The sequence below is a fragment of the Hippocampus comes genome, unplaced genomic scaffold (genome assembly GCF_001891065.2).
Source record: "Hippocampus comes isolate QL1 unplaced genomic scaffold, H_comes_QL1_v1.1 scaffold54, whole genome shotgun sequence".
Classification (NCBI taxonomy): domain Eukaryota; kingdom Metazoa; phylum Chordata; class Actinopteri; order Syngnathiformes; family Syngnathidae; genus Hippocampus; species Hippocampus comes.
This window is the reverse complement of record NW_017805825.1, coordinates 75,197-100,320: the sequence shown is the minus strand read 5'-3', so window position 1 is coordinate 100,320 and position 25,124 is coordinate 75,197. Positions and strand designations below refer to the sequence as shown.

Genomic DNA, 25,124 nt, shown 5'->3' with positions numbered 1-25,124 from the left:
GGGGGGGGGGCATATAAAGGTGACAAATTCTTGGCCTCAGGAGGCAATTCACCGAAATTTAACCTTGTTTTCGGATGAGTTTGAATGGATGAAGCTTCCAGAATGGACGTGAACATGTTGACAGCGTCCAAGACAAACCAAGCGTCTCAATAAATAAAGACGACAACTTGTGTCGTAAGTGAAATAAATAACAATAAGTTAATTCCATCTTAATAAATATACCTCTTCCACACAAGTGTATTCATACATATATACTGTATATATAGAGAGAGATATTTATACACAGTATGTCTATATATTCAGATGATGGTGGAGGGGGGGCGGGTGTGTCTGCTGAATCCCGTTGTTTCCGAAAGAGTCCTCACCAAATAAAGAAAGAAAAGGATATTTCCTTGAGGCTTTCCAGAAGAAAGAATTTTTTTTTGTTCTTTTTTTTTTTTTTTTAGAAAACGCAGTTAGGAAAATGAGGAAATGTAACAGTATATTCTTTGTAAGTTCCATTGTTTAGGATTTTTTTTTTTTTTTTTTAGTCAGTCTCACACACAAGCGCACCTCTTGGCCGAGTGTTTCTTCAGCGTGTGGTAGACCACGTTATCATCCAAGAAGGACAGGTCGTCGTCGAAGGCGACCGGTCGGCAACAGGTGCGAGAGGGCGCGTCCCTGTCCAGCTTGTTGCCGTGGCTGAGGTTGCTGAGGATCTTGTCGTAGTTGGTCTCGGCCTCGGCACACGGGCCGCTGCAGTAGCGGAAGATCAGCTCCTCTTTGGTCTGGTAGCCCAGACCCAAGTCCGTCACGTTGAGGTGGACCTCTTTCAGGAGGCAGCCTCGACCGGCACGGGCCGACGTCCTCCCCCGTCCCCGTTCGCCTCGTCCCGCTTTGCCTCTGCCGGCCCCTCGGGTCCCGCCTCCTCTGTTCCGGCCTCGCTTCCTGTCGCCGCCGTGTGCCCTCCCTCCGCCTCGTGTGTTGTTTGCCGCCCCCCTGTGCCTTTGCTCCCGCTCCTTTGGGCCCCGGGAGTCCGAGGATCGCCGCAATCTGCCGATTGTCGCCTCGATGAAGTCCATGACATCATCAAACTGCTCCGAATAAGGATTCGCGTCGTCTGCAATGCACATGGAACATGGAAATGTTGAGTTTCTTAAAATCATTTTTCATTTTTTTTTGAACCACCTAAGAATATACTTTGATTGAATGCAAATGTATGGAAATAAAAAAAAGTTCAATACAACAGAACTGTATCTTTCCCATACTTTGAGAGGGAGCCCGAGTTTTTTATTCTTTTTTTTTAATGTAAATTTCTACACTAATTATGACAAATTTCAACTATGTTCTAAACCGAGGACCTGCATATTCTTGGTCGAATTGACATTTATCAAGAAAAAGAGTGTATGTATAAGTGCCTCACTTTCAAGTGATATTTATGCTTGCACCGTTTTGCTTGTTCTCATATCCAACAATGGCATTTTCTCACCAATAGACGCCCATAAGATATTCAAACTCCACCTGAGAAAACCAAGCACCCTTTGCGTCTGTCCTACTACGTTGTGCCAAACGGCTTGTTGACTAAAAAAATCTGGTAGGATGCTCTGAGCGTGTCGGTCAGAACTTTAACGAGTGAAAGAAATTTATCTCATGACTCATGCGTCTGTAGAAGTGATGACGAGTGGATGAGTGAATGTCTCAGTGGTTGTCAAACTCTGGTTTGTTCGCACCGCTGGGATAAATGTTGAATTTAATTAGAAAGAGTTTTAGATTCAAATGGCATTTCATAAGCATTATGTGGAAGCGCTTGGAAAGATTTCTGGTTCCCCGAACCCAAAACGTTTGAGAACCTCTGGTCTAAAGCTGTTTTCATGTTTGTGAAAGGACTAAATGTTCACCTATACTCCAGCTGCTTCCTATCTCCTAACAAAACACATGAAATCGAGCTAGCGTATTAGCTTGCGCCATAACGCCATTGAGGAACAGCTGCCGCCGTTTTGTTTGGTGCCCTCTTCAAAGGACACCGGGAACTGATGTGTTTTTATGTGAATTATTTCCAAAAGGCTTTTTTGGAGGGAGGATCTCCCGCACTGCCGCACCACACGTTGCTTCAATTACACACCAATAACACGAGCATCTGTACCTCCAGCTCGATCATCTATGGAGACATTGTTGTTCTCCTGTGACACAATTAGTCCAACTCTTGTTGCATTCCTCCCGTGTCAAGGCAAGTCGGTTTTTATTTAGATTGCGCCAATTCACAACAGAAGGCGCTTTTACGCATTGAGCAGGTCAAGAAGCACCCTCCTCAGGCATTAATGAAAAGCAGTCGAGGGACAGACACGATAGAATGTTGGAGCGGTCGGGGGAGGGACGAGAGAACAATGGGCGCGACAACAACAGTAATTCCATGATGGCAGGTGTCTGTGTCCGGCTGTGAAGTCTGGCAGGTTGCTTTGTGGCTTTGCGTTGTCGCCAGACTTTCCTTACTCAAGAGCTGATTGGATCCAAGTGGAGAGGAGGCGGAGTCTAGCTGTTTTGGCACCGTTGTTATATTGGGAGCTTTGGCTTTTCCCAACATACCGTAATTACACTTTTTGTTTTATGGTGATGTTTTTTTTTTTTTTGTTTTGTTTTTTTGGTTTGTTTTTTGTGGAAGGACTAGAAGGATTAACCTGTTACTTGTAAAAGTGAGTTTGTTCGGTCATGGAGCAAATCGAACTGGTAAATCAAGGTACCACTGTACAGTAAACCTGCTTCCATTGCGGCTTCCTTATTCGCTGTCTCCGTATTTCACTTATGGGGATACAGTTGATAGAACTTCATTTTTTTTTCCCGCCTCCCATTTCTTCTGGGTGTAATTCCGCTGTTGGCTGCTAGACGGCAGCACATTTTACATTTGCGCCATGTCATTTGGAAGAAGAAGAGTGAAAACAGGAAGTACTGTATTGACATTGTTTTTAAGCCTGCCTTTTATGGCTATGGGTTGATTTTATAATCAATCTCTGGGAATGATTATCGGTGTTTATTGCGAGATGAGTTTGTTTATCTGGAAATGAGATTTGATGACTGTAAACAGAGAGGGTTCGGTACACCGCGCCACTGTTTTTGTCTTAATGCGGCTAATTCCTCTCAATATATTGTTTGAAATGTTTGTTTTTCCATTGTTTTTAAAGACCTGAAAAAAAGTGAAGTAACTTTACTTATCACTGCAATTCACCACCGCGTACCTCCATATTTATCCACACATTTTGGAGATTTGCCTCGACGCATATCCGAAATTGGCCCCATGGGATTGAAAAATGCGAAGTGGGTCACTTGGGTGGTGTAAATGCCGCCTGAAGACTGACAGGCAGTGTGCACCTGCCGCCAGCCAGCACACTGCAACTGGTTGCGCAAGTTTGTGCTGCAACTTATCAGCAGCACACAAACGCTATCAGAGCCACAATGCTTCAATTTCGACATTTTTTTAACCCCCCCCCCGACAACACTGCTTCTCTCCAATGTAGGTTTACACCGGTGAATCCCAATTTCACTTCAGTGGTCTAAAAATTGTTTATTTGTACCGAATAATGCAGCTTTATCTCGCTATTTATTCCAGGGACGTATAGTGACAGGCAGAACAATTAAATGCGAGAAATGTTTAAAAAAAAAAAAAAAGTTGGTCTTTTTTTGTGACGAATATTGACGACCTAATTTCGACTGATTAAATTGGCCAGCTCTTTAAAAAAAATAAAAATAAAATAAATAACAAAATAAAAATAAAATCAATCATAGAATAGGGTGTGAATCGCTGGTTTACACGACAAAAGCGGCGTGAATATTTTTGGCTTCTGCGGCAGCACGACGTGATGTCAACGCGGCACAAACAGAAGAGAGGTGGCAGGTTAAAGCCTGGCTCCACATGTTCCATTCCCTATCCACTTCTGAACACCCCCCCACCCCCCATTCTGCCTCCTGGGTGAAGATGATCCAGTGTCACGCAAATCCAAACAAACTAAAATTCCTGCCCAGCGTGGCTGTTAAAACGCACACATAAACAAAACGCTTCAAACTTTCCACTCCTGGCCGACGCGCTTTTGAGCGTCGAAAAAGCACGCCGTTGATTTCTGACTTCAGGTCGCGGAGGCAGTGGTGAATGTAAACAGCGGAAGAGAGGCCAAGTGTTTGGCAAGCGTCCTCCACGCTCATGGTTTGGTTCATGAGACGCGCCTGTTTTGACACGAGGGTGATGTAACACGGAATAAAACACAAATTACATATCTGCCGCCCGATAAGCTGTTGTCTGATGACCTTATCCGTGGGCCACGCTCCACCGGACTGATAATGGTGGGAAATCCGAACCGCTCGCCCGAAGAACTAACCGGAAAACCTTTGCCACTTGTATATGTCGTCTAACCAAATTAGATTCTTTCGATTTTTAACTGTTTTTTAAATGAAGTAACTTTACTTATCACTGCAATTCACCACCGCGTACCTCCATATTTATCCACACATTTTGGAGATTTGCCTCGACGCATATCCGAAATTGGCCCCATGGGATTGAAAAATGCGAAGTGGGTCACTTGGGTGGTGTAAATGCCGCCTGAAGACTGACAGGCAGTGTGCACCTGCCGCCAGCCAGCACACTGCAACTGGTTGCGCAAGTTTGTGCTGCAACTTATCAGCAGCACACAAACGCTATCAGAGCCACAATGCTTCAATTTCGACATTTTTTTAACCCCCCCCCCGACAACACTGCTTCTCTCCAATGTAGGTTTACACCGGTGAATCCCAATTTCACTTCAGTGGTCTAAAAATTGTTTATTTGTACCGAATAATGCAGCTTTATCTCGCTATTTATTCCAGGGACGTATAGTGACAGGCAGAACAATTAAATGCGAGAAATGTTTAAAAAAAAAAAAAAAGTTGGTCTTTTTTTGTGACGAATATTGACGACCTAATTTCGACTGATTAAATTGGCCAGCTCTTTAAAAAAAATAAAAATAAAATAAATAACAAAATAAAAATAAAATCAATCATAGAATAGGGTGTGAATCGCTGGTTTACACGACAAAAGCGGCGTGAATATTTTTGGCTTCTGCGGCAGCACGACGTGATGTCAACGCGGCACAAACAGAAGAGAGGTGGCAGGTTAAAGCCTGGCTCCACATGTTCCATTCCCTATCCACTTCTGAACACCCCCCCACCCCCCATTCTGCCTCCTGGGTGAAGATGATCCAGTGTCACGCAAATCCAAACAAACTAAAATTCCTGCCCAGCGTGGCTGTTAAAACGCACACATAAACAAAACGCTTCAAACTTTCCACTCCTGGCCGACGCGCTTTTGAGCGTCGAAAAAGCACGCCGTTGATTTCTGACTTCAGGTCGCGGAGGCAGTGGTGAATGTAAACAGCGGAAGAGAGGCCAAGTGTTTGGCAAGCGTCCTCCACGCTCATGGTTTGGTTCATGAGACGCGCCTGTTTTGACACGAGGGTGATGTAACACGGAATAAAACACAAATTACATATCTGCCGCCCGATAAGCTGTTGTCTGATGACCTTATCCGTGGGCCACGCTCCACCGGACTGATAATGGTGGGAAATCCGAACCGCTCGCCCGAAGAACTAACCGGAAAACCTTTGCCACTTGTATATGTCGTCTAACCAAATTAGATTCTTTCGATTTTTAACTGTTTTTTAAATTTTTTTTTTTTTTATTTACACGACAGGCAAGGTCAAATTTTAGAATTAGCCATATAATTAACAACTGATTCACTGTCAAGGACGTATTTTGATGTCTTTTAACAACACAGAAACTCAATCCCAGGTACGCATTTATAATTGTTTGAAATGTTTTCACGTAGTAGATTAAAGAGGGTTTGAATCTGGCTTGCACTGAATGAGTTTTAAGAGCAAGAAAGTGGCAGAGAAGGCCCCCTAAGAGGTGTTTGCGAATAATTGCCGTTACCACAAAGCAGAGAAAATGTATGCCTGTGATGATTATTGCAAGCTCCTTGTGTTTTCAAGTAGCAGTTGTAAGAGGGTTCTAATTACTGCCACATCGATGCAAATTTCCATTAGCCCGCCTATCGCATTTTGCATCAATTTTGCAGTACGCTAGCTGACGTTCATTAGATAAAAACCAATTGACCTCATTTTAATTGTGATCACACTTTTGGCTGCCGCCCATAACCAAACCCGATCAAATGACGAGGACTTTGCGAGCGAGAGCATGACAAGTAAGGAATACTTTTAAAAAGTGCGACTTTAACTGTATGCCGAAAAATCCAACAAAGGAATCCTGTAATTAAAGTATATTTTAATAGGTTTGAGTTGTGTTTGACAGACGGTCTCTCTAGGGCTATTAGTTAACAGAGGCAGAGCCAATTCTGTCTTTCCGTTTGCTAGCCAGCAGGCTACTCTGCAGTTGACGGAGGATTACATAAGGGTGGCGCAGACGTCGGTCGAAAAGCTTACATTGATCCTCCATGGATATCTCCTGCAGGTTGCTTTCGGCACTGCGCATCGACAAGTTGGCCCCCTGGTCCTCCGCGGACTGGTGTGCAGAATCAGAGTAGCTGGCAGGGAACAAGGTCCTCTTGGCTGGATGGATGCTTTGGTAGAGAGGCCGGGTAGCGACAGAGCTCAGGAGCAACAAACACATGGCCGCCACATCCCATAAATTCATCTTAGACTCAGTTCCTATGAGGAAAGCTGCAAAATAGGAGAGAGATCAAATCCGACATCCTGTCCAGAGTTAACGTGGGGGTAAATTCATTTGTGATCACGAATGAAGTACAGCGTGCGCATGTAACACCTAAAAAAATGTGGGTGTGAAATAGTTAAAATCTGCACACAAAAAAACTTAGGTGGCATGAGATCTGAATGAATTTCCACAAAATACTCTCTTGTGTCCATGAAATGGTATAACTTGCTAATAAAGTAATAATTTGTGGCTACACAATAGTTTAATGTGCGTACATAATATTGATTTGTGGCTACGAAATGTGTATAACATGCAAACGAAACACAAATTTGGGGCCACCAAATAAGACATAACGTATTTAAAAAAAAAAATCAGTCGCCACGAAATTCATTAGAACGTGCAAACTAAATACGAACTTGTGACCACGAAATAAAAAATATCACTTGCATATAAAATCCTGATTAATGACCTTGAAAAGGGATAACATGAGCACAAAATGCATGTGCTCAAGAATTTGTCGCCACAAAATACTGTCGGTATAACGTACGAACAAAGTCAATCCATGATGTGGCCACAAAATACAAATTTGTGGGTTTAATATTATTCCGATGAGCAACCAAGACATCCAGGTGAGCAAACCCATCAATTATATTAACATTATTAATTTGTATTTTGCGCACACATTATACATACATCCTGACCACAATTTTTTTTTTTAATGTGCATGTTATACGTGGCCACAAGAGTGTACAGTTTCGTATTTCATATGCATGTCCCATCATCATTATTGTAGCCACACTGCCGGCGAGCAACATATAGTGACAGCCACGACATGATACAGTAATCCCGTGTCCACCTGTTGCCATTCATGCAACCGCCCCGCAGTTCACACTGAGTCAATTTGTCAGACAAGTGAGACAAGATCATTATTTCAGTGTTCATACATTTTGGTTTGTTGCTTGTGCCCCGCATTTCTGCTGCAAGATGAATTTGATAGTGAAAAAATATACTCAAGATGTTGTGCTGGTCGGGTCTGGGAGGAATTTAGATTATCGTCATGTAGAAAAAGAAGTAAAAGTAATTCCAAGAGCTTTAGAAGTGGATTTAATTTAAAAGTGCAGTTTTAAAAATTAAAGGCATGCGACTTAAGTTTTGTGCCTTTCTATACAATCGCCGTGCTCAGTTTGAAAATGGACATGCACATGATTTGTTTAGCATTAAAACAAAGGGGAAACATTTATTTATATTAGTTATGTTGCAACTGTACTGCCTCTCCCATGACAACAAATTATGCCGAGTTTGACACTCTCACCTTAAAGATGGCCCATGCAGACCTGCACCTCGCTGCGGTTCAAATCCAAACGTCATATGTTGTCCTCGAGTGCATCCCAAAATAAAAGGGCGAAAAAAAAAATCCCCACTTGTTTGCGCGACAGTTTTATGTCCACCGGTGGAAAAAACAGCTGAAATGCCACACAGATCCAGAACGTGTGCGCACTTTGGACCTCGGGGATCAATGAAACACAAGCTGCTCCACGCTGGGAATCCCAAAGAGGCAATCTCCCACTCCACGGGTAGCACAAATTGTTAGTTTTCCCCCCCGCCGACGCGTCCTTCCTCGACGCGCCGTCACATCCCGCGTACAGAGAAGAGCGTCGAGGTTCGAGCGGTCTCCATGACCACGCGTGGCTTTCTCGTCCTCATCGCGCAGCCGAGCAGCGCCGAGCCGCGCTCCGCGGGCACTCCGGAGGGATTTATAGTCCGTCGCGCACTCGCTTAGTGTCCGCCCCTCTGGGAGAACAAACGGAGAGTAAGAGCGCGCTGACATGCGTGGAAATAACACGCGCTACGCAGCCACTCTGGACATGGGCGGAGTTAAGGCACTTGCTCCATCGTTATGAGGGGAAATGCTATTAATCTGTTCCAAACAACCCCCCCCCCAACCCACAAACCACACATTTTTAAAAAAAGTGTTTTAATAAGACTACTAACTAATAGCTGTACAAATAGAACCATACATTAGAAACGTAATTAAATAGAACAGTGGCCATGGTGCGCAAAGGTGCCTTGAGATGCGAGCCGTTTTTTTAGAAAAAAAAAATTCAGCTAACAAATCCCTGTAGCTTAATCACAACTAATGACTCGCATTCGTGACATTGTGTTATAGCCCCTTTTGCAATGCCTACTGGAACACAAACGGTGGAGCAACTGTACGTAGCCCGCACCATTGGTGTTCAAATATATACATTTTTAAAAGCTGATAACTACCGCAACATTGATGCTAATTTTGTGAGCGCATCTAGTGTTTCACATTATGTATTAGCATTAAGATTGCGGATTTAAGGGGTGTGGGTTGATTACCGCATGCATTTTTAAAAATTATTTTAGAAGCTAAAATAAGTGGATTTGAACTTTTAAAATGATAGTGAAAATTGTTGTCATTTTCACTTCCCTTCCAAAGCGAGATGGCAATAAGGATTTAATACTGAATTTTAAGTTCCATTGGGCATTGCATTAACTGACGACTCAACCAATTTGGTTATTTCATGTAGTTCTTTGGCCGCTTAAGAGAGGCACACTTGAATGCGTGAAGATAATTTACTTGTAAAAGTTGATTTACTCCTGAAAAATGTCTCTCACCCTGGCTCCCCAACCTCTCCAAATTCTGAAACAATGGCTGCGCCCCTGGCCGCCTACCTTCACTGGAGCCCCCTGTTTGGAGTTTTCAGATATCTCTGGGATTATGTCACACATCCCCTTGTCCTTGGATTTGGATGTCAGTATGTGGAATGTGATCTGGGCATGATTGGAACCTCATCATTGGCATCAAGTTCCCGTTCTGCTTGGCTTCTTGTTGTTGACTAAATGTAAGGTGATGCTTTATATATATATATATATATATATATATATACATACACATACACACACACAGTCAAACCTTGGTTTTCGAACGTCTCGGTTCTCGACCAATTCGGTTTTCGACCAAAAATTTCAAGTTTTTTATGCCTCGGATGACGAACAAATTTCGGTTCTCGAACAAACTGAGCGTACTTGAATGCACCATTTGACTCCTCTCGCCTTCCTTACACGAGGAAGTGACGCTTCCTCGTGCTGCTTTCCATTGTGAGCAGATGTGTTCAGTAAACATTTTTATTTTAAAAAGAGCGTGTTTCGGTTTTCGAACAATTTCGGTTTTCGAACAGCCTTCTGGAACAGATTATGGACAAAAACCGAGGTTTGACTGTATTAGAAAACGCAGCAGTCCTTTTTCTTGAACTCCATTGCAACATTGATGCTGCAAATCCACAGAATTTCCACCTGCCCAAAAAGCTCCCGACTCGGTTGCAGCAGGGATGAGCGTTCCTGTTCAGACATGTTTTTCCGGTGTGCCGTGCCCTCTTCATAAAAGTCTGTGGGGTGCCGAGCCAAATGCTGATTGTATAAATTCCTCGCTGTCAAGTTCTCACACGGCCGCATTTAGTCAGATGACAGCGATCTTTTTCTATGTATTATGTGCTTATAATTTGCCTTGCAGCGCTTCTTTTAATTTTGTTTTCCTGCCATGCTAATTGTTTTGCCCCGTTGCTGCGAAAAAAGCCCACTGTAGCCTCTCACAGTTAACATATGATTGATCCCCAAATCATTTGACATACTAATGGACCAGACACACCAGCGTGCTGTGCGTTTGGTACTTGGGTTCTTCAGTGAAGACTTTCCCGACATATATCGGCCACCTCCTGATATGACGATCAAATCGCAATTAAAAAAACAAAAACCCACACTGTTCCATCTACATCACAAGGAACACATTACAATTATTTATTGAATGACATGACAAAAAATATAAAATTAAAATACATCATACTCACCAGAGACACATATTATTTATCATATTAATGTGTGCAATTTTCTTATCTCAACGACAGGATATACTGTGCCTCAGACGAAATGTCTGACCTGTGGAGTTCCCCAAGAGTCAATCCTGGGACCCTTCTTGTTCAATCTGAACATGCTTCCATTTATAGCTTCTGTTATTAAAGTGTCCTAAAACCACGATGCAGATGACACCTGTTCCAGTTAAGAGGGCAAATGACGTAATTTTCAACCAACTAGCGATGTTTGAGGGCGGACAGTACAACAAAACTTGCACATCTTAGGAATTCGAAAAGACCATCAAGGTACGGCCCCCCCAAAAAAACAAAAAACAGTTCCCAGGTGTCTTCATAACATGTCTTTGTCAATTTTGTTTTTGATTACTTGATCAACCCAGCGTCCTAATCAGCGCCGTAGAAGTGATGGAGCGGGAAAATGTGGCCCGTAACATTTTAGCACTGCAAAGCATTTTGGATAACCTTCATTGACGTGATGATGTCACAACCCTTGAAGTGTCAGACTTATTTTGGGGCATACAGACTGAGGCGACATTGTCTCCTTGTAGCAGAGTCACCAAGAAGTCCCCCTTGGTTTTGTGACTTGCCGATGTGTCATACGAGACCCTCTGGCGCAGATGAGACACTTGGGCAACAAGGGCGTTTGACATGAAATCATCTGGGAGGGAGCAGAAGTATGACTCAAGCCAAAAGCATGATTTAAGCTGTTCCATACATCATTTGCTCATTAATTTAGAACACAGACACGATAGTCACACACAAAATTTAGTAGGAAATTGTTTGGAAAGGATGCATTGCTTTTAGTTATCACCTCGGCAGGGCCGAATTTATCATTTGGCAAACACGGGCGACTTCCTGGGGCCCTGATGAAGTCCTCTGTTGTGTTGGCAGTGTGTTGTGGGTCATTGACTTGTTGCAGGATGAAGCTTCTCCCAATTTTCCCCACCATAATTTTCAAACTTGGAATCACATTTGAAAAAAAATGAAGAACATTTGCGATGCATCATTGTATTATTATTATGTTTTTCTTAGCAGGATTTAGGGAGTTATGTGCCTCTATGCGTGGCAAGTTGTGTCATCAGGCATGCACATAAAGCAGAGTAGAAGGAAGTCCAGTCAGCTGGTCCATTATTAGGACATGTCATAGTTCAGAAGTGGCACTGCGCCAGATGCCCGAGCCATTGTGGCACTCGGGTCGGCGCCGTGCTTCCATCTGTTTCACTCATTGCTCAGACCTTTTAGCTGCGGCAGATTGTATGCTTGCAAAAATACACACACACACACACACACACACACACACACACACGTGTGTGTGTGTGTGTGTGTGTGTCAATGAGATCAGTTGGTACTATCAAAGTTCATGCAGGACTATGACACAGTTATAAATAGCAGAGAGGAAGTAGGGTTAAATCTCTTCACATGCCGAAACTAAAAGCGTTGAGGGGAGGATCTAGAAGAGCCCTTCCACAAGTACTCTGTAAGTGGGGTTCACACATTTTTAGTATCTTAGCCAATTTTTAAAATGTGAAAGAACCCTCACATGACAGGGGAGGGTGGGGGGATGGCATGGACGAGCATACTGCTCATATGGTGTGTGGTGTGCTGGAGATGGTCAGCACAGCACCAAGAATTGTAATTGTAGTACCAAGAATGACCTGTGAAAGGCAGCATTATGCCACAGGCTATTCAGATACTGTAGTAGTAGTAGGAAAAGAAGAAAATGAACTGCAAGAACATGTTTTGAGTTTTTCTATTTTCGGGGGGGGGGGGGAAGGATTTTTTTTTCGGTGCTCAAATTCTGTCCAATTATCGGTTGTGTGTAGGCCGCTTGAGGCTATTACCCAAAACTTTGGGTGGATCACATGCACAAGCATTTGTTATCGTAAATGTTGAACACAATGACCGTAGGGCTAATTGTTTTCTGAGCAGATCAGGGAAGAAAAATATCAAATAAAATATCTTTTACAATTGTTGGCCGAACCCTTTCTTTCCCTACCTCAGTGTTGACAACACACATTAGGATACTCTGAACACACCCCATACCAAAGAATAATCAGTGAGAATAATCTTTTTTGCTCAAATTTGCCCCAATTATCGGTATGTGTGTACCCTGCTTCAGATGACTATCACTAGCACCTAATGTGCTTTTTCGAGCCACAATATGCTTCCCGCATGACTTCCTGCAGGGCGTGTGAAGAACTCTGTCTTGGTCAAGGGTGAATTATCACCCCAGCAGTGACTGTGACTCCGCTAATCTCTCTCCCACGGACCACTGGCTTTTACTGTGTCACAATAGAAATGAAGTGAAGAGCTTCGGTTCGCACGTCTTTCATCATGGCGGGAAAGAAATGGCTGCAGATGATGCACTCACAGGGAAAATTGAGGAAGAAGTTATGGAGTCACCCCATTGCTTGCAGTCTATTAGGAAGACGTTGGAAAACATACCTCCACCCCGTTTTGCCCCCAGCCCCTCCACGCGGCATAGTGTCAGACTTTTCGGCTTTATGGTGTTTAGTGTTCAAAGAGTGCCCGCCTACCATCTTACTAAACAAATAGTAGTGCTCTAAAGATGAAAAGCTCCTCGGGGTGGAAGTGGCATCACATTTTATACAAGGGTCTCGTCTTACGGATTTGGATTGAGCTATTTTTATGATAACCTTTGCCAGTGGCCATTTTGCAGGAAGGGAAAGTAGGACAGTGCCCGACCAGATCCAGCAGATGTCACTGTGGTGAAAAAAAGAATATTTTTTTTCAATTCCAATACGTACATTGGCGCATGAAGAAATTATTTAAATGCGCTAAGTGACTACGTTTGTTACTCCACTCATCTCAAGTCCTCCATCCCCACTAAAATGAATTGAAATGCCATTAATTTGTTCCAGCCTGCAAAGTAACAAGGTCACTCGGACGCAAGAAGCAAGCGAGGGCCAGCCAACGTCCCGGAATGACAGCGGCGAGTCTCAGATCCAGTTCCCCGTCCTAATCCCGCCTGGTATGTGTTGAGAGCGGTCGCGCCCATCGCAGCCCCCTAAATCATCATCATTTTTTTTTTTTTTTGCCTCACTGAAAAGGTACAACCCGGCGACAGAAACACAATGCTCGACTCCTGTTCCCCGTTCATATGGCACGAATGCGACACGACACACGTACACATTGGCACCTCCTGCACACGGGCCTGCGAGAAAGGCTATATGCACATGCGGCCGGTAATACAATCGCGTATCACGTCCCAGAGTTGATCAGAGCTGCATGACCGCATTGTCGCCAAATCACGTCATGTTATCGCCTTGTAGCTCGTTCCCAGAAGGAGCTATTGATATCGTCGCGCCAACATCTCCGATTGGCATTTCCCCCCTCGTCGACTACACCGATGAGGTTATGTAGCAGAAATTACCCAACGGACGAACACCTTACCGTGAATATAAGGAGGTTCGGCGTCATGTGATCATCAAATAACGTAACCTCAAGCGTGCCTCAAAACCCAAGTCTGTCCTAATTAAGGAAATGAAAGTCAAACACAGAGCGGCAGCCTTGAACTTTGCTTCCTGAACGGCGTGTTACCAGCGACTTAGAATAACAGACAGAGTGGAGACAATTGGACTTAATGCCACAATAATCTAATCAGTTGGCTCGGGAGTGGAGGTCAGGGGAAATGCCGCTTCCAAGGTCAGAGAAATTAGTGATAGCTACTGGTTGTATAAGTGGGTCCCTGGATTGGGTGTTAAGCGGCTGCGGTGTTATTGATCAGATAGGAGCCAATTAAACATCCTTAACCTTGACATCGCGCTGTTTTGCGTCAAAACAAACCACTTCCTCGCTTGAGCTAAAATTAGCCAACGTAGGCGTATGATCCGGAGCGAAGGCAACTTCATCGGATATAAAACACTGATAAAAGGACCAAAAGGGTGTTGGGGTAATCACGCGTTATCGTCGTCACTGGACCGTAGAGGTGGTGTTTGTTTGCTAATCTCTAAGGCGTTCAACCCCACGGGCGACATTGTCATGTAGCAAAGAGTGAAGTGAGTCACACAGGGCGTAGAGACAACTTTGAGCCCTTTTCAATACTTGTTGTGAGTCCACCTGATAGTCCAAGGATCTGGATACCTACGTCAAGGTCGTAGGTCTCGGTTTGGGTATCAGAATGTTGAATAGCTCCCGGCATACTGTCATCCCGCTCGGTCTGTGTTTGCAAAAGGTTGCTCAGACATATTTGAAAGGTTGACTGCTTGACCAAATGTACAGTTTTCCTCCACTGTAACAAGATCTAAGACGCGCTGTCGGCTTTTTAAGCTCGCAAAAGCGGCGCGCGTCTGTCTGGCTGCAGGTTAGGATGCTGCGGCCAGGTTCAGGTTACCAACCGTTGGCATGCGCCGGTTTGTGCATAGAATGGTCTCGGTTGACATGCCGAAACAGCTGTGGACCAGTAGCACATCCAGGCTGGTGGACGGATGGATCGGACAGACACTATTTGTCCTAAAAAAAAAAAAAAAAAAAAAAATGGATGGGAGGAACCAGGATGTGTGTATCCTGCGTGAGTCGTTTCCGCCCATGTGGTTGTTGACCACACCCAAAGACTTGATGTTGGAACTACCAAACAGGGCGATCGTTGGTCCCAAGCGCTTTCTGAGCAGAATCACCGTGTTGTCTTTTTGAGCCTACCGATAACCGGATCATTGCTGACTTTGATCAGAAGGGAGGAAAAAAAAAAATGCTGAAATTTGCCCCCCCGATTTTCAGCATGTGTGTACCTCGCTTTCCAAGTCAACCATATGTCAATCGCGCATTCCTTCAGAGAGGTTTTTCTGCTGTTAACAAAAAAAAAAACATCAAGAGTACAGAGGGCAAAGCTTTGGAGAAAGACGACTGATCGTATTTCCAACACATTTCACAATCTTTGTACCTGCTGCAAGTGTACAACAAAGAGGTGTCAAAATTGAAATGAGATCGGCCTGTGTGTCAAAACCGCTCGGAGCCATGAGTTTTGGGCAAAGAAAAGACCTGTAAACCCCCACCGTCAGGGCCCCTCTCGCCCCCGCAGCAGATGGGAGCTTTTTGGTTACGGCCCCGGGGGAGCGTCGAAACCCCGAGACGACGACGAGCGCGGCCACAAAAAAAAAAAAGCTGGCAGACGCGGCCGGACCGTGAAACATGTCCCACGAGGCGAACGAGGCATTCTCTCACCTGGCCTTTGGTGTGTCCTCATGTTACCGGGCTTGCGGTGGGCCTCCGCCCAGTCCGCCTGCTCGCCATTGTTCGAGGACAAGAGCGGGGGGCCGGTCCATGGGAGCGAGCCACGTTTCGGGGCTTATTGTTGCCTCGTGTATCTTTTTACCAACGCGGTTAAATTGAGCGATGACGGCGGCCATCAAAGCTCGCCGATACGACTGCTGCGCTCAGTGACCGAGTGGCTGCGGACGCGCACTACATCATGTCGACTTTGAAAAGACGCACCTGAAGACCTCTCCCTGAATGCCACACCTGCGCTTCTGTGTTTTTCTGCATCCACTGCATCCAGTGTCTCACCATCTGTCTTATTCAGACCGCCAGTATTAAAAGGCCCATCTCCACATTTCATAGCTTTCATGCTCAACTTTTGTGGGGCTTCGCACAATGAGAGAAAGGGAGATGATATGTGTGCGTTTGGGTGTGTTAGTTTACATGCCAGTCTGCCCGTGAGCGTGTGCGTGTGTGTGTGTGAGATGTGTGAGACTCAACCCGGCTGAAGTCCTAACACAGCCCAGATGTTTTTAAGCTTAAAATAAGCAAGGGCTGCATAGAGTCGGGATTCCTGGTCGCAAATCCTTCCCTTGGCAACGCGACCCATAACGGGACGCCGCCGGATCAAACCAGAAGCTCACGAGAAGCAAAGACGTCGAACAATTATAGCAGTCAGAAGCTAACGCGCTGCGACTGGCTGTTATTTTTTTGCGGAACGTAAACAAGCGGACGAGCACGTAAACCATTGTGTCACTTGAACCGAGTGCAGCTTGGAAAGCAAAAATTCTACTTTGCTCCAGTGCGCTCGTTTCCTGCAACGCGCTGTACGTATTAAGATGCCGCGCCGCAGAAAGCGCAGGCGTAAATTTCCTTCGACGATGTTGAGAAATGTATGCGTCTTTACCCATTGAAATGGAATAAAAATGCCCTTAATCCGTTTCACCCCACATTGTAATCCTTCCAAGCTCTTTGTCCACCAGGGGGCACTACAATCCATACATAGTCACACACACAAAGATTTTCACCAGTGACTCAGTACGCTATTTTTCACAGAGGAAAAAGACACACGCTATGTCGACACAAGTCTGTCCAAATGCCCCAAAAATGACATCAAGATCGTTTCAAAACTTTTTCCATAACTTTCGCCTGTATAATGCAAATGAATAAAAATGAACATCCATCATTTGAAGAAGGGAATTACAAACACAGAACTGTGCTCATGTGACTGCATATTTGTGCACACCCTCTTGCAAATGAATAAGTTTCACATCTAACTAATCACATTCACGCTCGTATTAAAGAGATCCCTCTAATGCCGGCTTTTACTGTAAGATGTGACCACAAAAATGCCAGGAAAAGACTACCAGAACATCTGAACTCTATTTGGGCTTAATCAAACGCGTCGCGAATAGCACAGGTGTATGCCGACTCCCATTTATGTGTACTTACGTACATTTCAGAGTTTGTCCTTTTACGAAAGTGAGTTGAATCAGTATTTCTATTTCACGACTGTTGTTGTTGTTGTTTTTTTTTTAATCAAGTATATTTACTTTTATTTGAGTACAGAGTATGAGTGCTTTTCCACTGCTGCATGTGCATGATAAGACAGTCCGTCAAGTCAGCCAGAGGTGCTTTGAGCCCGCCCTCTCCCCACTAAGGTGGTATGGCAAAGCTTTCAGTGATGGGTTGTGGGGGCGCGTGGTAGTGTAACAGACAGCCGCGTGGTCACACTCACGTGTCAGCGCACTATTTACAACAAGAGAGGCCCATCTCAGGCCACCTCCAGCTGCTGCACCGCTTTCCACGGGAGGGGAAGATGTAGTCAGTCAGCAAAGACTTTGCGGACCACTAGGGGGCGTTAAATACCCATGGCAAAATAGGACCTCCTTCAACTCGGGGTCATCAATATGGCAAGCAGCAGGTACCCTCCACGGAGGCTAAAAATAGCTCACTGCTGGAAAATCGTTAAAGTGATCATTTGAAAATGTCAATACAAATAATAGTTGGTAATTACTATGAGGGAACGTTCCCATGATTGGCGCCTTGACGTTGATGAATGTCAGTAAATAATTAGTTACTTGAAGCTAATTGATTCTAAGTGTGTGAAAGTGGTAAGCTTTTGTATTTTTATTTCTTCACTTTTATTATTTCAAAGTTTTTGGAGGGGCTGGAACTGGGATACCGAAAGACCACTGCTGAAAAATACATTTTCTGTTTTTGTAGTGTCTCTTCGACTCCTACGTGAAAGAGCCGTGCAGCATCTTCTAATCGTTCTACTCGGAACTGCTGTATGTGATAGCTATTCCAAGAAGGCATTAACTACATGAGGAGAGGCGTTAGAAGATTGACAAGTGTACATCAATGTGCTTGTATGTGGTTCTCGCAGGGTAGCTGCCTCTCAGGAAGAAAATGAACTCTGTCGCCCTCTGGTGGACTGTTTAAGAACGGTTAGTTAAAAATTACAGATTCAATTTGTGGGGAGTTATGTTGTTTCTAAATCAAATAAAGATTGTTTTCAAGGAGACAAACGGACCTTTTTTTGCATCCAAATAGTTTATGGAGTGCATGCTCACCCTTTTTCAGTGTGAAATTGAGCAACCAAATACATTTTAGCAAAAATGGGCCGGTACAGTTGAATATACCGAGTGGCGGCTTGGGTCAAGTGGCATCCATTGGCAGTCTGAGTGAAGGGATAAAAAAAATAAAAATAAAATAAATAAAAATAAAAACCCTAAACATCAAAGCCCAAAAGAAAGCACAAATGCATTGTTCTTTGTTGGCTAATGTGTCTCAATTATTGAGAAGAGTTAAATACCACACAATATGAAGTGCCTGTAGCCTGTCTGCGAATGTGCTTGATAGTCACGAATCATCTTGATACATATCAATCATAACAACAAGGACAAGAGAAGGCCACTGCGTAAAACGAACATTTGAGGACATGGCAGCGCTGACTGAGGTCGCTTTAGTGCAAAATAAATATAAAAAAAATAAAAGCAAACACAAAGGGAACTAGCTAGCGTCTTCATAGAAAACAGGAAGAGGATGTGGAACAATACTTCACTGGGGGGGAAGCGAAGCATTCAGGTGCTTCCAAGCACGTCTATGTCATGAAACACGGCAAATAAGTTGGCACAAGGAACATGTAGGCCGGATTTATGCCGCATGGCTTAAGTGGCAGTTCCATTTTTGTGCTGGAAATGGCCGTGAGTGGGAATGTGCGTGATAGGAGTGGGAAGAGACCCGAAAAAAGAAAAAAAAACCCAGAGGAATCAGATTTCTTAAGATTAGAATCAAATAGCGATGAAAATCAGACCTGATTTTTAACCAATTTGAGGGCAGCCTGTTTATGGTCACACCAAAGCCCTGACTAATACAAAAGTATCGCTTTGGCACGAATCTCGTTGCCAAGGAACTATGTTGAAGTGACCGGAGGCGCTTTAGATCTATCACCCCGCTGAGTAGTGAAGCGACGCTTTGGCACCACCTCATGTCATATGTTGGTAATTATACACGAATCAAATAGCGATGAAAATCAGACCTGATTTTTAACCAATTTGAGGGCAGCCTGTTTATGGTCACACCAAAGCCCTGACTAATACAAAAGTATCGCTTTGGCACCAATCTTGTTGCCAAGGAACTATGTTGAAGTGAGCGGAGGCGCTTTAGATCCCGGAACAGAGGGGTTTGTGACGTTTGCTATGCGAAAAAGCCGGAGGGCACTTTGACGGCAATTTCAGTTGACAGTAGGTGGTCGTCCGCAACTGTATTTCAGTGAGGGGACATGCGGCATGATGATTGAGCCACTTGCCTTGAGACATCGCATCACTCTTGTGTCTTATTGCATCACGGTGTACAAGTAAGATATGTCGTCAAGTAACGGTGCAATGTGTCATTCAGCTCTTGTTCACCTCAGTTGCTCTCATCAATGTTGACACTTTCAACACCCTCCCTAGACTTGGCTCTGAAAATAGCACAAAGTAATGAGAAGTGGACCTGGCCACTCAAGCAATTCAGACTTCCTCAAGCTACAATGATATTTCCGGAGAACCTTTTGCCACTGCTGGTGGGCACTCCAGGAAGGGTCTTGGTATTGAAAAAGAAAAAAAAAAAAAGAATCGGTCTCCTATGGGGGTAGTTTGCAGTTCCCGGGTAAACCAAATAACGAGAAGCGGTATAGAAAGTGTTATTTCAGTGACCCCCTTTTTTTTTTTTTAAAAAACAATCTTGATCCCACTGCTTCTTTTGACCGCTCTTCACTCCTCACACCTCTTAAAGCACACTCACTGTATTTGTTATTTCCTTTTTCCACAGAACCCCCTGAGGGGATGACAAAGGTGACAGACGATGTTGGCAGTAATTGGCCGGCTGATTGTCGGGTCGTGAGGCCACCTCTGGTTGGAAAAAGTATAAACAGGCGCAGGAAGTTTCGAATGTAGAGCATTCACGACGTCAACGGCAAATTTTAATCAAAGATGGCTCTGGGTGTCCCCAAAGCTATTTTTGAGGGTGTTTAAAAAAAAAACATCTTTACTTTTTTTTTTCCCCGAGAACATCAGATTTTTTTTAGAAATTTTCATTATTTGTTTTTGAGTTGGACCGATAAAAATAAAATAATCACACCTACGGAAAATTTCAAGCGCTCAACCAACCTACCATACGTGCTTTTGGAATGTTCGAGGAAACCGGACTACTTAGAGAAAACCCCACAATCCACAGAGGAATTGAACCATAATACCAATACAAAATACACATGTGAGATGCAGGTGTTATTTATGTCCACTTGGGGTCGCCATTAATCAAATTCCACGCTCGAGTATCTGTGATTTTGAATGTGTGTGGCTTTGAAAGGCGCGACCTGTTGAGTGACATGGGAGTCAGGATGTTAAGTTTTGTATTTCATGTGACTTTTATGTTGTGCCACGGTTTAATTAAAATTCATTTATATACTTTTATACATAAAAGACATCCTGGGGTTCTTCACACTGAGTCTGAGGCCGTGCACTACTGACTGCTCTCGTATTGTACCTAAATGCCAGATCCGAAACGTGTCCTTAAAACATGCTCGGAGCTGACAAAGCGTTCTTTGTCGACAATTCATACAAACAACAAATGCACTTTGGGCACATGATCATCAGCTGGTCGTTTTGCCGGTTGCTTGACAAAGAACGATGAGGAATGGCAGGGAAGGAATATCACAGCACATATTGATAAAAATAAATAAATAAATAAATAAAATAAAAAAATGTAGCTCATAATTTACTGCGATTCAAGAAAATTTCGTCAAGTGCTTTCAAAGTAATGTGTGTCGACCCATGTGAACAGGGAGCCCATTTTCTAAGTCATTGCATAAATTCTTGGAACTCGGGATGGCCATTCTAAGAAACGACCATGAGCAATCAATGCAATTTAAAAAATAATTATAATGTACTGTTTTTTTTTTGTTTTTTTTTTTTTACATTGAAGTGTGCTTCACCACAATGAAATCTTGATTTTTCTTTTTTTTTTTTATCAGGCCTTTGCTGATTTTGATCGCAAGGGGACATTGAAAAATCGGGATTGGAAATTGTTTGACAGTATATAATCAGACGAGGCATTAAAAAAAAAAAACTAAACAAAAAAAAACGTGAAGGCCAAGAGGTGCTGCTGCAGCTGTCTGCTCAGTCGTGCGTGAGCCGATTAACACTGGGACGCTTTTATCTGAGTGCTTTTCTCAAGATTCTTCTTACACACGGCTAAGCACGTGAACAAATCTGATACTATGGTTGAGCCTCGTCCCTTTCCACCAGAGATTGCGCAAATGTCAAAGCGCCCGACAAGAGACTCATCATCATCAACATCATCTTCCTCGCCCCCCCCTGAAAGCTGCTATGAGACCGATCTTTACATTTTATGACAAAACTTGGGCTAAGCATATACATGAAGTTTGTTTTGATTCGTTCATACATACGATTCGTATTTGACGTGATATGTTTTATTTCCAGTCCCCCCCCCCCTTTTATAATCCCGTTTTGAAATCTGATGAGATTATATGGACCCACTGATTAATCAAGGTAATGCGTTTCTTTCGATTTTTCATACGACCGGTATATAATAAACATGCCCCCCTCCCCTTCCCCATCCCCGTCGCAACCTCTTTCCACCTTTCACAAGCCGACAGATGTGTGTTGCCGTGCGAGCGCACGTGCGCGCGCAAAGCCACACACTGGCTTGATCAATGCGCGGTGCCAAATGTGAGCTGTGTGTGATGGGTTGCCAGCAGGGGCATGGTCAATGTACTGCTGCTTGTTTTCTGTCAGGCTTTTTTCATATTCTTGCAGTGTGCAGCAGCTCACCGATGCCTCCCCTGTATGACTTCAATCTCCCACTTTGGGATTAGAGACCGAAGAGACGCAAGCTTCATAATCTCTGCACAAGAAAAAAAAAAACCCAAAAGGTACGTAAGTGACTTTATGACATTATGGCAGCATGACTTTATGAAGTATTTGTTTAAATGTTAGTTGAGCAAAGCCTACCGAAATGTAGTATTTGGGTCAAAAATCGTACTTCTTATGTTTGACCATGAGAGTTGTTATTCGATCCTCTCCTAGATGATGATTAAAACAAAACAAGAATTATTTTCAAAATATTTGAAAAAAAAATGTCTGACTGTCTTGAAATGATATTTTCACCACATGATTAACCAAAAAAGGACACATTGAGACGTAAAGATATAAATTGAAACTTCGTTTTCACCTCGCTAATTGTTAAATATCCAAAAAATGTATATTCCGTTATTTTCACACTGCATGGTTTCTTCAAGCAAACAAAAATGGAAGCGCTGTATGTTGACATGAAACAAGAAATGCATGATTTCTCTTAGCCTGTTCTTGAAGAAAAAGAATGTTGATTAAAAAAGTATCTGACGTTGACACTGTCAGAACAATCATTTCAAATGCAAAAAAAAAAAATCGCTTTTAGTCTCCACATTAGAAATAATTTATATATATATTTTCAAAAAAAAAAAAATCGCTTCAAAGTCCCCACATTAGAAATAATTTATATATCTTTTTCCCCTGATGTATTTTAAATATTTAGCGCTGCATTGTCATGACTGTATGATGAAGAATTCAACTGTGATATCGCGGTATAAGAACGTGTCTTTCTGTGAACACGCACTTGTGCGAGTAGCTCTCCTGATGCTTCGACGGGCTGCCAGAGTGAGCACGGCGCAGGCAGACACGCGCTCGGTTTATGCGTCTCGTGTGCGGGAGGGAGCCTTGATGCCGAATAAGTGGAAGTGAGAGGTGACTGAGAGATCCGTCTGACGCACGAGCCTTCATTGAGCACGACATGTTGAATGCATAGCGAGCCTCAATGAGCGCCGGCTAAACATACGGTGAAATAATTTTGAGTGCATAAGTGAGACAGGAGATATCACTTTTGTACTCCTGGTACACACATATGAGTCGAGTGCGTAACCCTGAAACACGTGCCGGCTCTGGTGGGAAGTAACAATGTTCAACTGGACTGTAAAACTAAAGATTGATCAAATAGATCGTATATTAAACCAAAACATTTTTGCTTCTTCATGCTGACACACAATGTTCATAGGTATATATTCTTTATCCTCTGCGAAAAACGATCTTTGCAGTTTAGTTCACACAGTCTTCATCATCATCATCATCATCATCATATCTAAGCGTACGTGTCTGGATTGTGGCAAATGTGTTGCCAGCAGATTCTGGCATTCAAGAATTCTCATCTAACTTGCTCCCAGTAGCTACTTTTACTTTGTTTTTTGTGTTGAGTACTTTGCCACATCTTGGCGCACAAACGTGGAGCTAAACGGAATATAGACAAAATGGGGAGTGAGAAGGGGAAGTAAACATTGGACCGAATTTGGTTTGATGTTGTCCAAGAACGCAACGGGAAGCGTGTTTAGAGGCCTGATAATATTGTGCAAACCAACGCGCGCGCACTCCAGCTTATCACATCAACAAAACATGGAAATCCTTTTATAATCAGCGTCTCGGCTGTGAACTGTCCACGCGGAAAACTGACCCCGTTTTTCATCATCACAAAAGTCTCGACTTAATCGCCACTTTGGTAAATGTGTTGAAGGCACCGCAGCGTTGGATAATTGTGACTGATTGAAGACTCGCACCGCACACACATCCGGCCCATCGTTAATTGTCATCTGTGTTTGTTCCTACTTGAGTTGATTTGGACGGGGAATGTTTGTGTTTGCTCCAGTCCTAAAGGTGACCCTCTCGCATCCATTTATCTGACAGGCTTCCTTTTCCCGTTATGGTGGTAGTGAACAAAACAGGCACTAGTTTGGCAGCTCGTGACCAATTCTTCTTCTTCTTCTTCAAAAAAGAGGTTTTAAGCCGTTTTTTGCCACTCTTATTTGAGGTTTACAGTCAAACTAAAAAAATAACCACCTAGCTTCGCTTATTGCTAACAGACAATGCCGCACACCACAGACAGGCTAACGATTAGCTTCGGTGTCTCAGTGTTACAACCACTGAAGCAATGGATATTTGAACACCAACAGTGTAGCAACACATATAGACAGACAAATATCACAGGACCCAGAGGCATATTTTCTTTGTTGTCTGCAAAAAAAAACAAAAAACGACTACTATTGTTGCACCTAACAACTTAGTTGTGACCATCTCCGTGAATACATGATTGTCTTCCTAAAAAGCAATATATAAATAATATAGTACCGTATATTGTATGTCAAGCCTCAAAACCCAATAAAGGGTCGTTTATCTATTGCAGCGTGTCGATAAATGTACAAGGCTCAATTGCTGTGAGGCGAAGACTTGCGAGAGTCCACTTCGGTCGTGATCGGCTTAGTCGTTGGGTGTTTGGTGGGCCTTAGTAGCTACACCCCGGGTTGACAAACTCCCACCTCATCACATTCACGACCACTACTATTGAAACTGACGTACTATATGTGTGTTTGCTACAGAAATGGACCGGCAACACAGTTTCTATCGGCAGGTGGATGTCCAGGACCACGTCCACTACATTGTCGCTTTTTTTGTCCTCGTGATCGGAACAGTGGGTGTGACCGGAAATGCCTTAGTCATGTACGCCTTTTTCTGGTAAGAATCTTTCGATTGGCTTATTTGTCCACGATTGTCCTTGTAAAGGCTGCATCGGAATTCTGATCATGGCGGTAACAGAGATGAAGACATTTGATATCAACATTGATGTTGTCAGGGCAGGGACCAAGGATGAGGGGGGAAAAAAATCAACAAGACAAAGTAATGCCGTGAAGTATTTAGTTTAATTATTTGATTTAGATTTCGCATTGTTGAGGCATAACAATATTCTGTGGTAGTAATTAAAAAAAAT

The 25,124-nt window shown here is 43.5% G+C and overlaps 2 protein-coding genes across 6 annotated transcripts in view; one reads left to right on the top strand and one right to left on the bottom strand.

The window, feature by feature from the left end:
- Positions 1–25,124, top strand: part of opn4xa (opsin 4xa) — a 33,171-nt gene that overhangs the window by 2,397 nt on the left and 5,650 nt on the right. For 2 of the 5 annotated variants that reach the window (XM_019887098.1, XM_019887097.1), the window contains exons 1-2: positions 21,748–22,209; positions 24,736–24,871. In XM_019887098.1, the coding sequence (XP_019742657.1) occupies positions 24,738–24,871 (134 nt within the window). In that variant the 5' untranslated portion in view covers positions 21,748–22,209; positions 24,736–24,737. Of the gene's footprint in view, positions 1–13,371; positions 13,549–21,747; positions 22,210–24,735; positions 24,872–25,124 lie in introns of those variants that run through there. The other 3 variants (XM_019887096.1, XM_019887095.1, XM_019887093.1) reach the window with 3 other exon arrangements.
- gdnfa (glial cell derived neurotrophic factor a) lies at positions 429–8,727 on the bottom strand. Its single transcript, XM_019887099.1, has 3 exons — positions 7,979–8,727; positions 6,438–6,674; positions 429–1,099 (listed from the first exon to the last, which is right to left on the bottom strand). Exons 2-3 carry the CDS (start codon positions 6,646–6,648, stop codon positions 537–539), a joined length of 774 nt encoding a protein of 257 aa, XP_019742658.1. The 5' UTR covers positions 6,649–6,674; positions 7,979–8,727; the 3' UTR covers positions 429–536.

Coding starts and splice junctions, on each gene's coding strand:
- gdnfa (XM_019887099.1), bottom strand. CDS start 6,648: ATGAATTTATGGGATGTGGCGGCCATGTGTTTGTTGCTCCTGAGCTCT. Junction 1,100..6,437: donor GATATCCATGGAGGATCAAT/GTAAGCTTTTCG, acceptor TGTGCATTGCAG/ACGACGCGAATCCTTATTCG.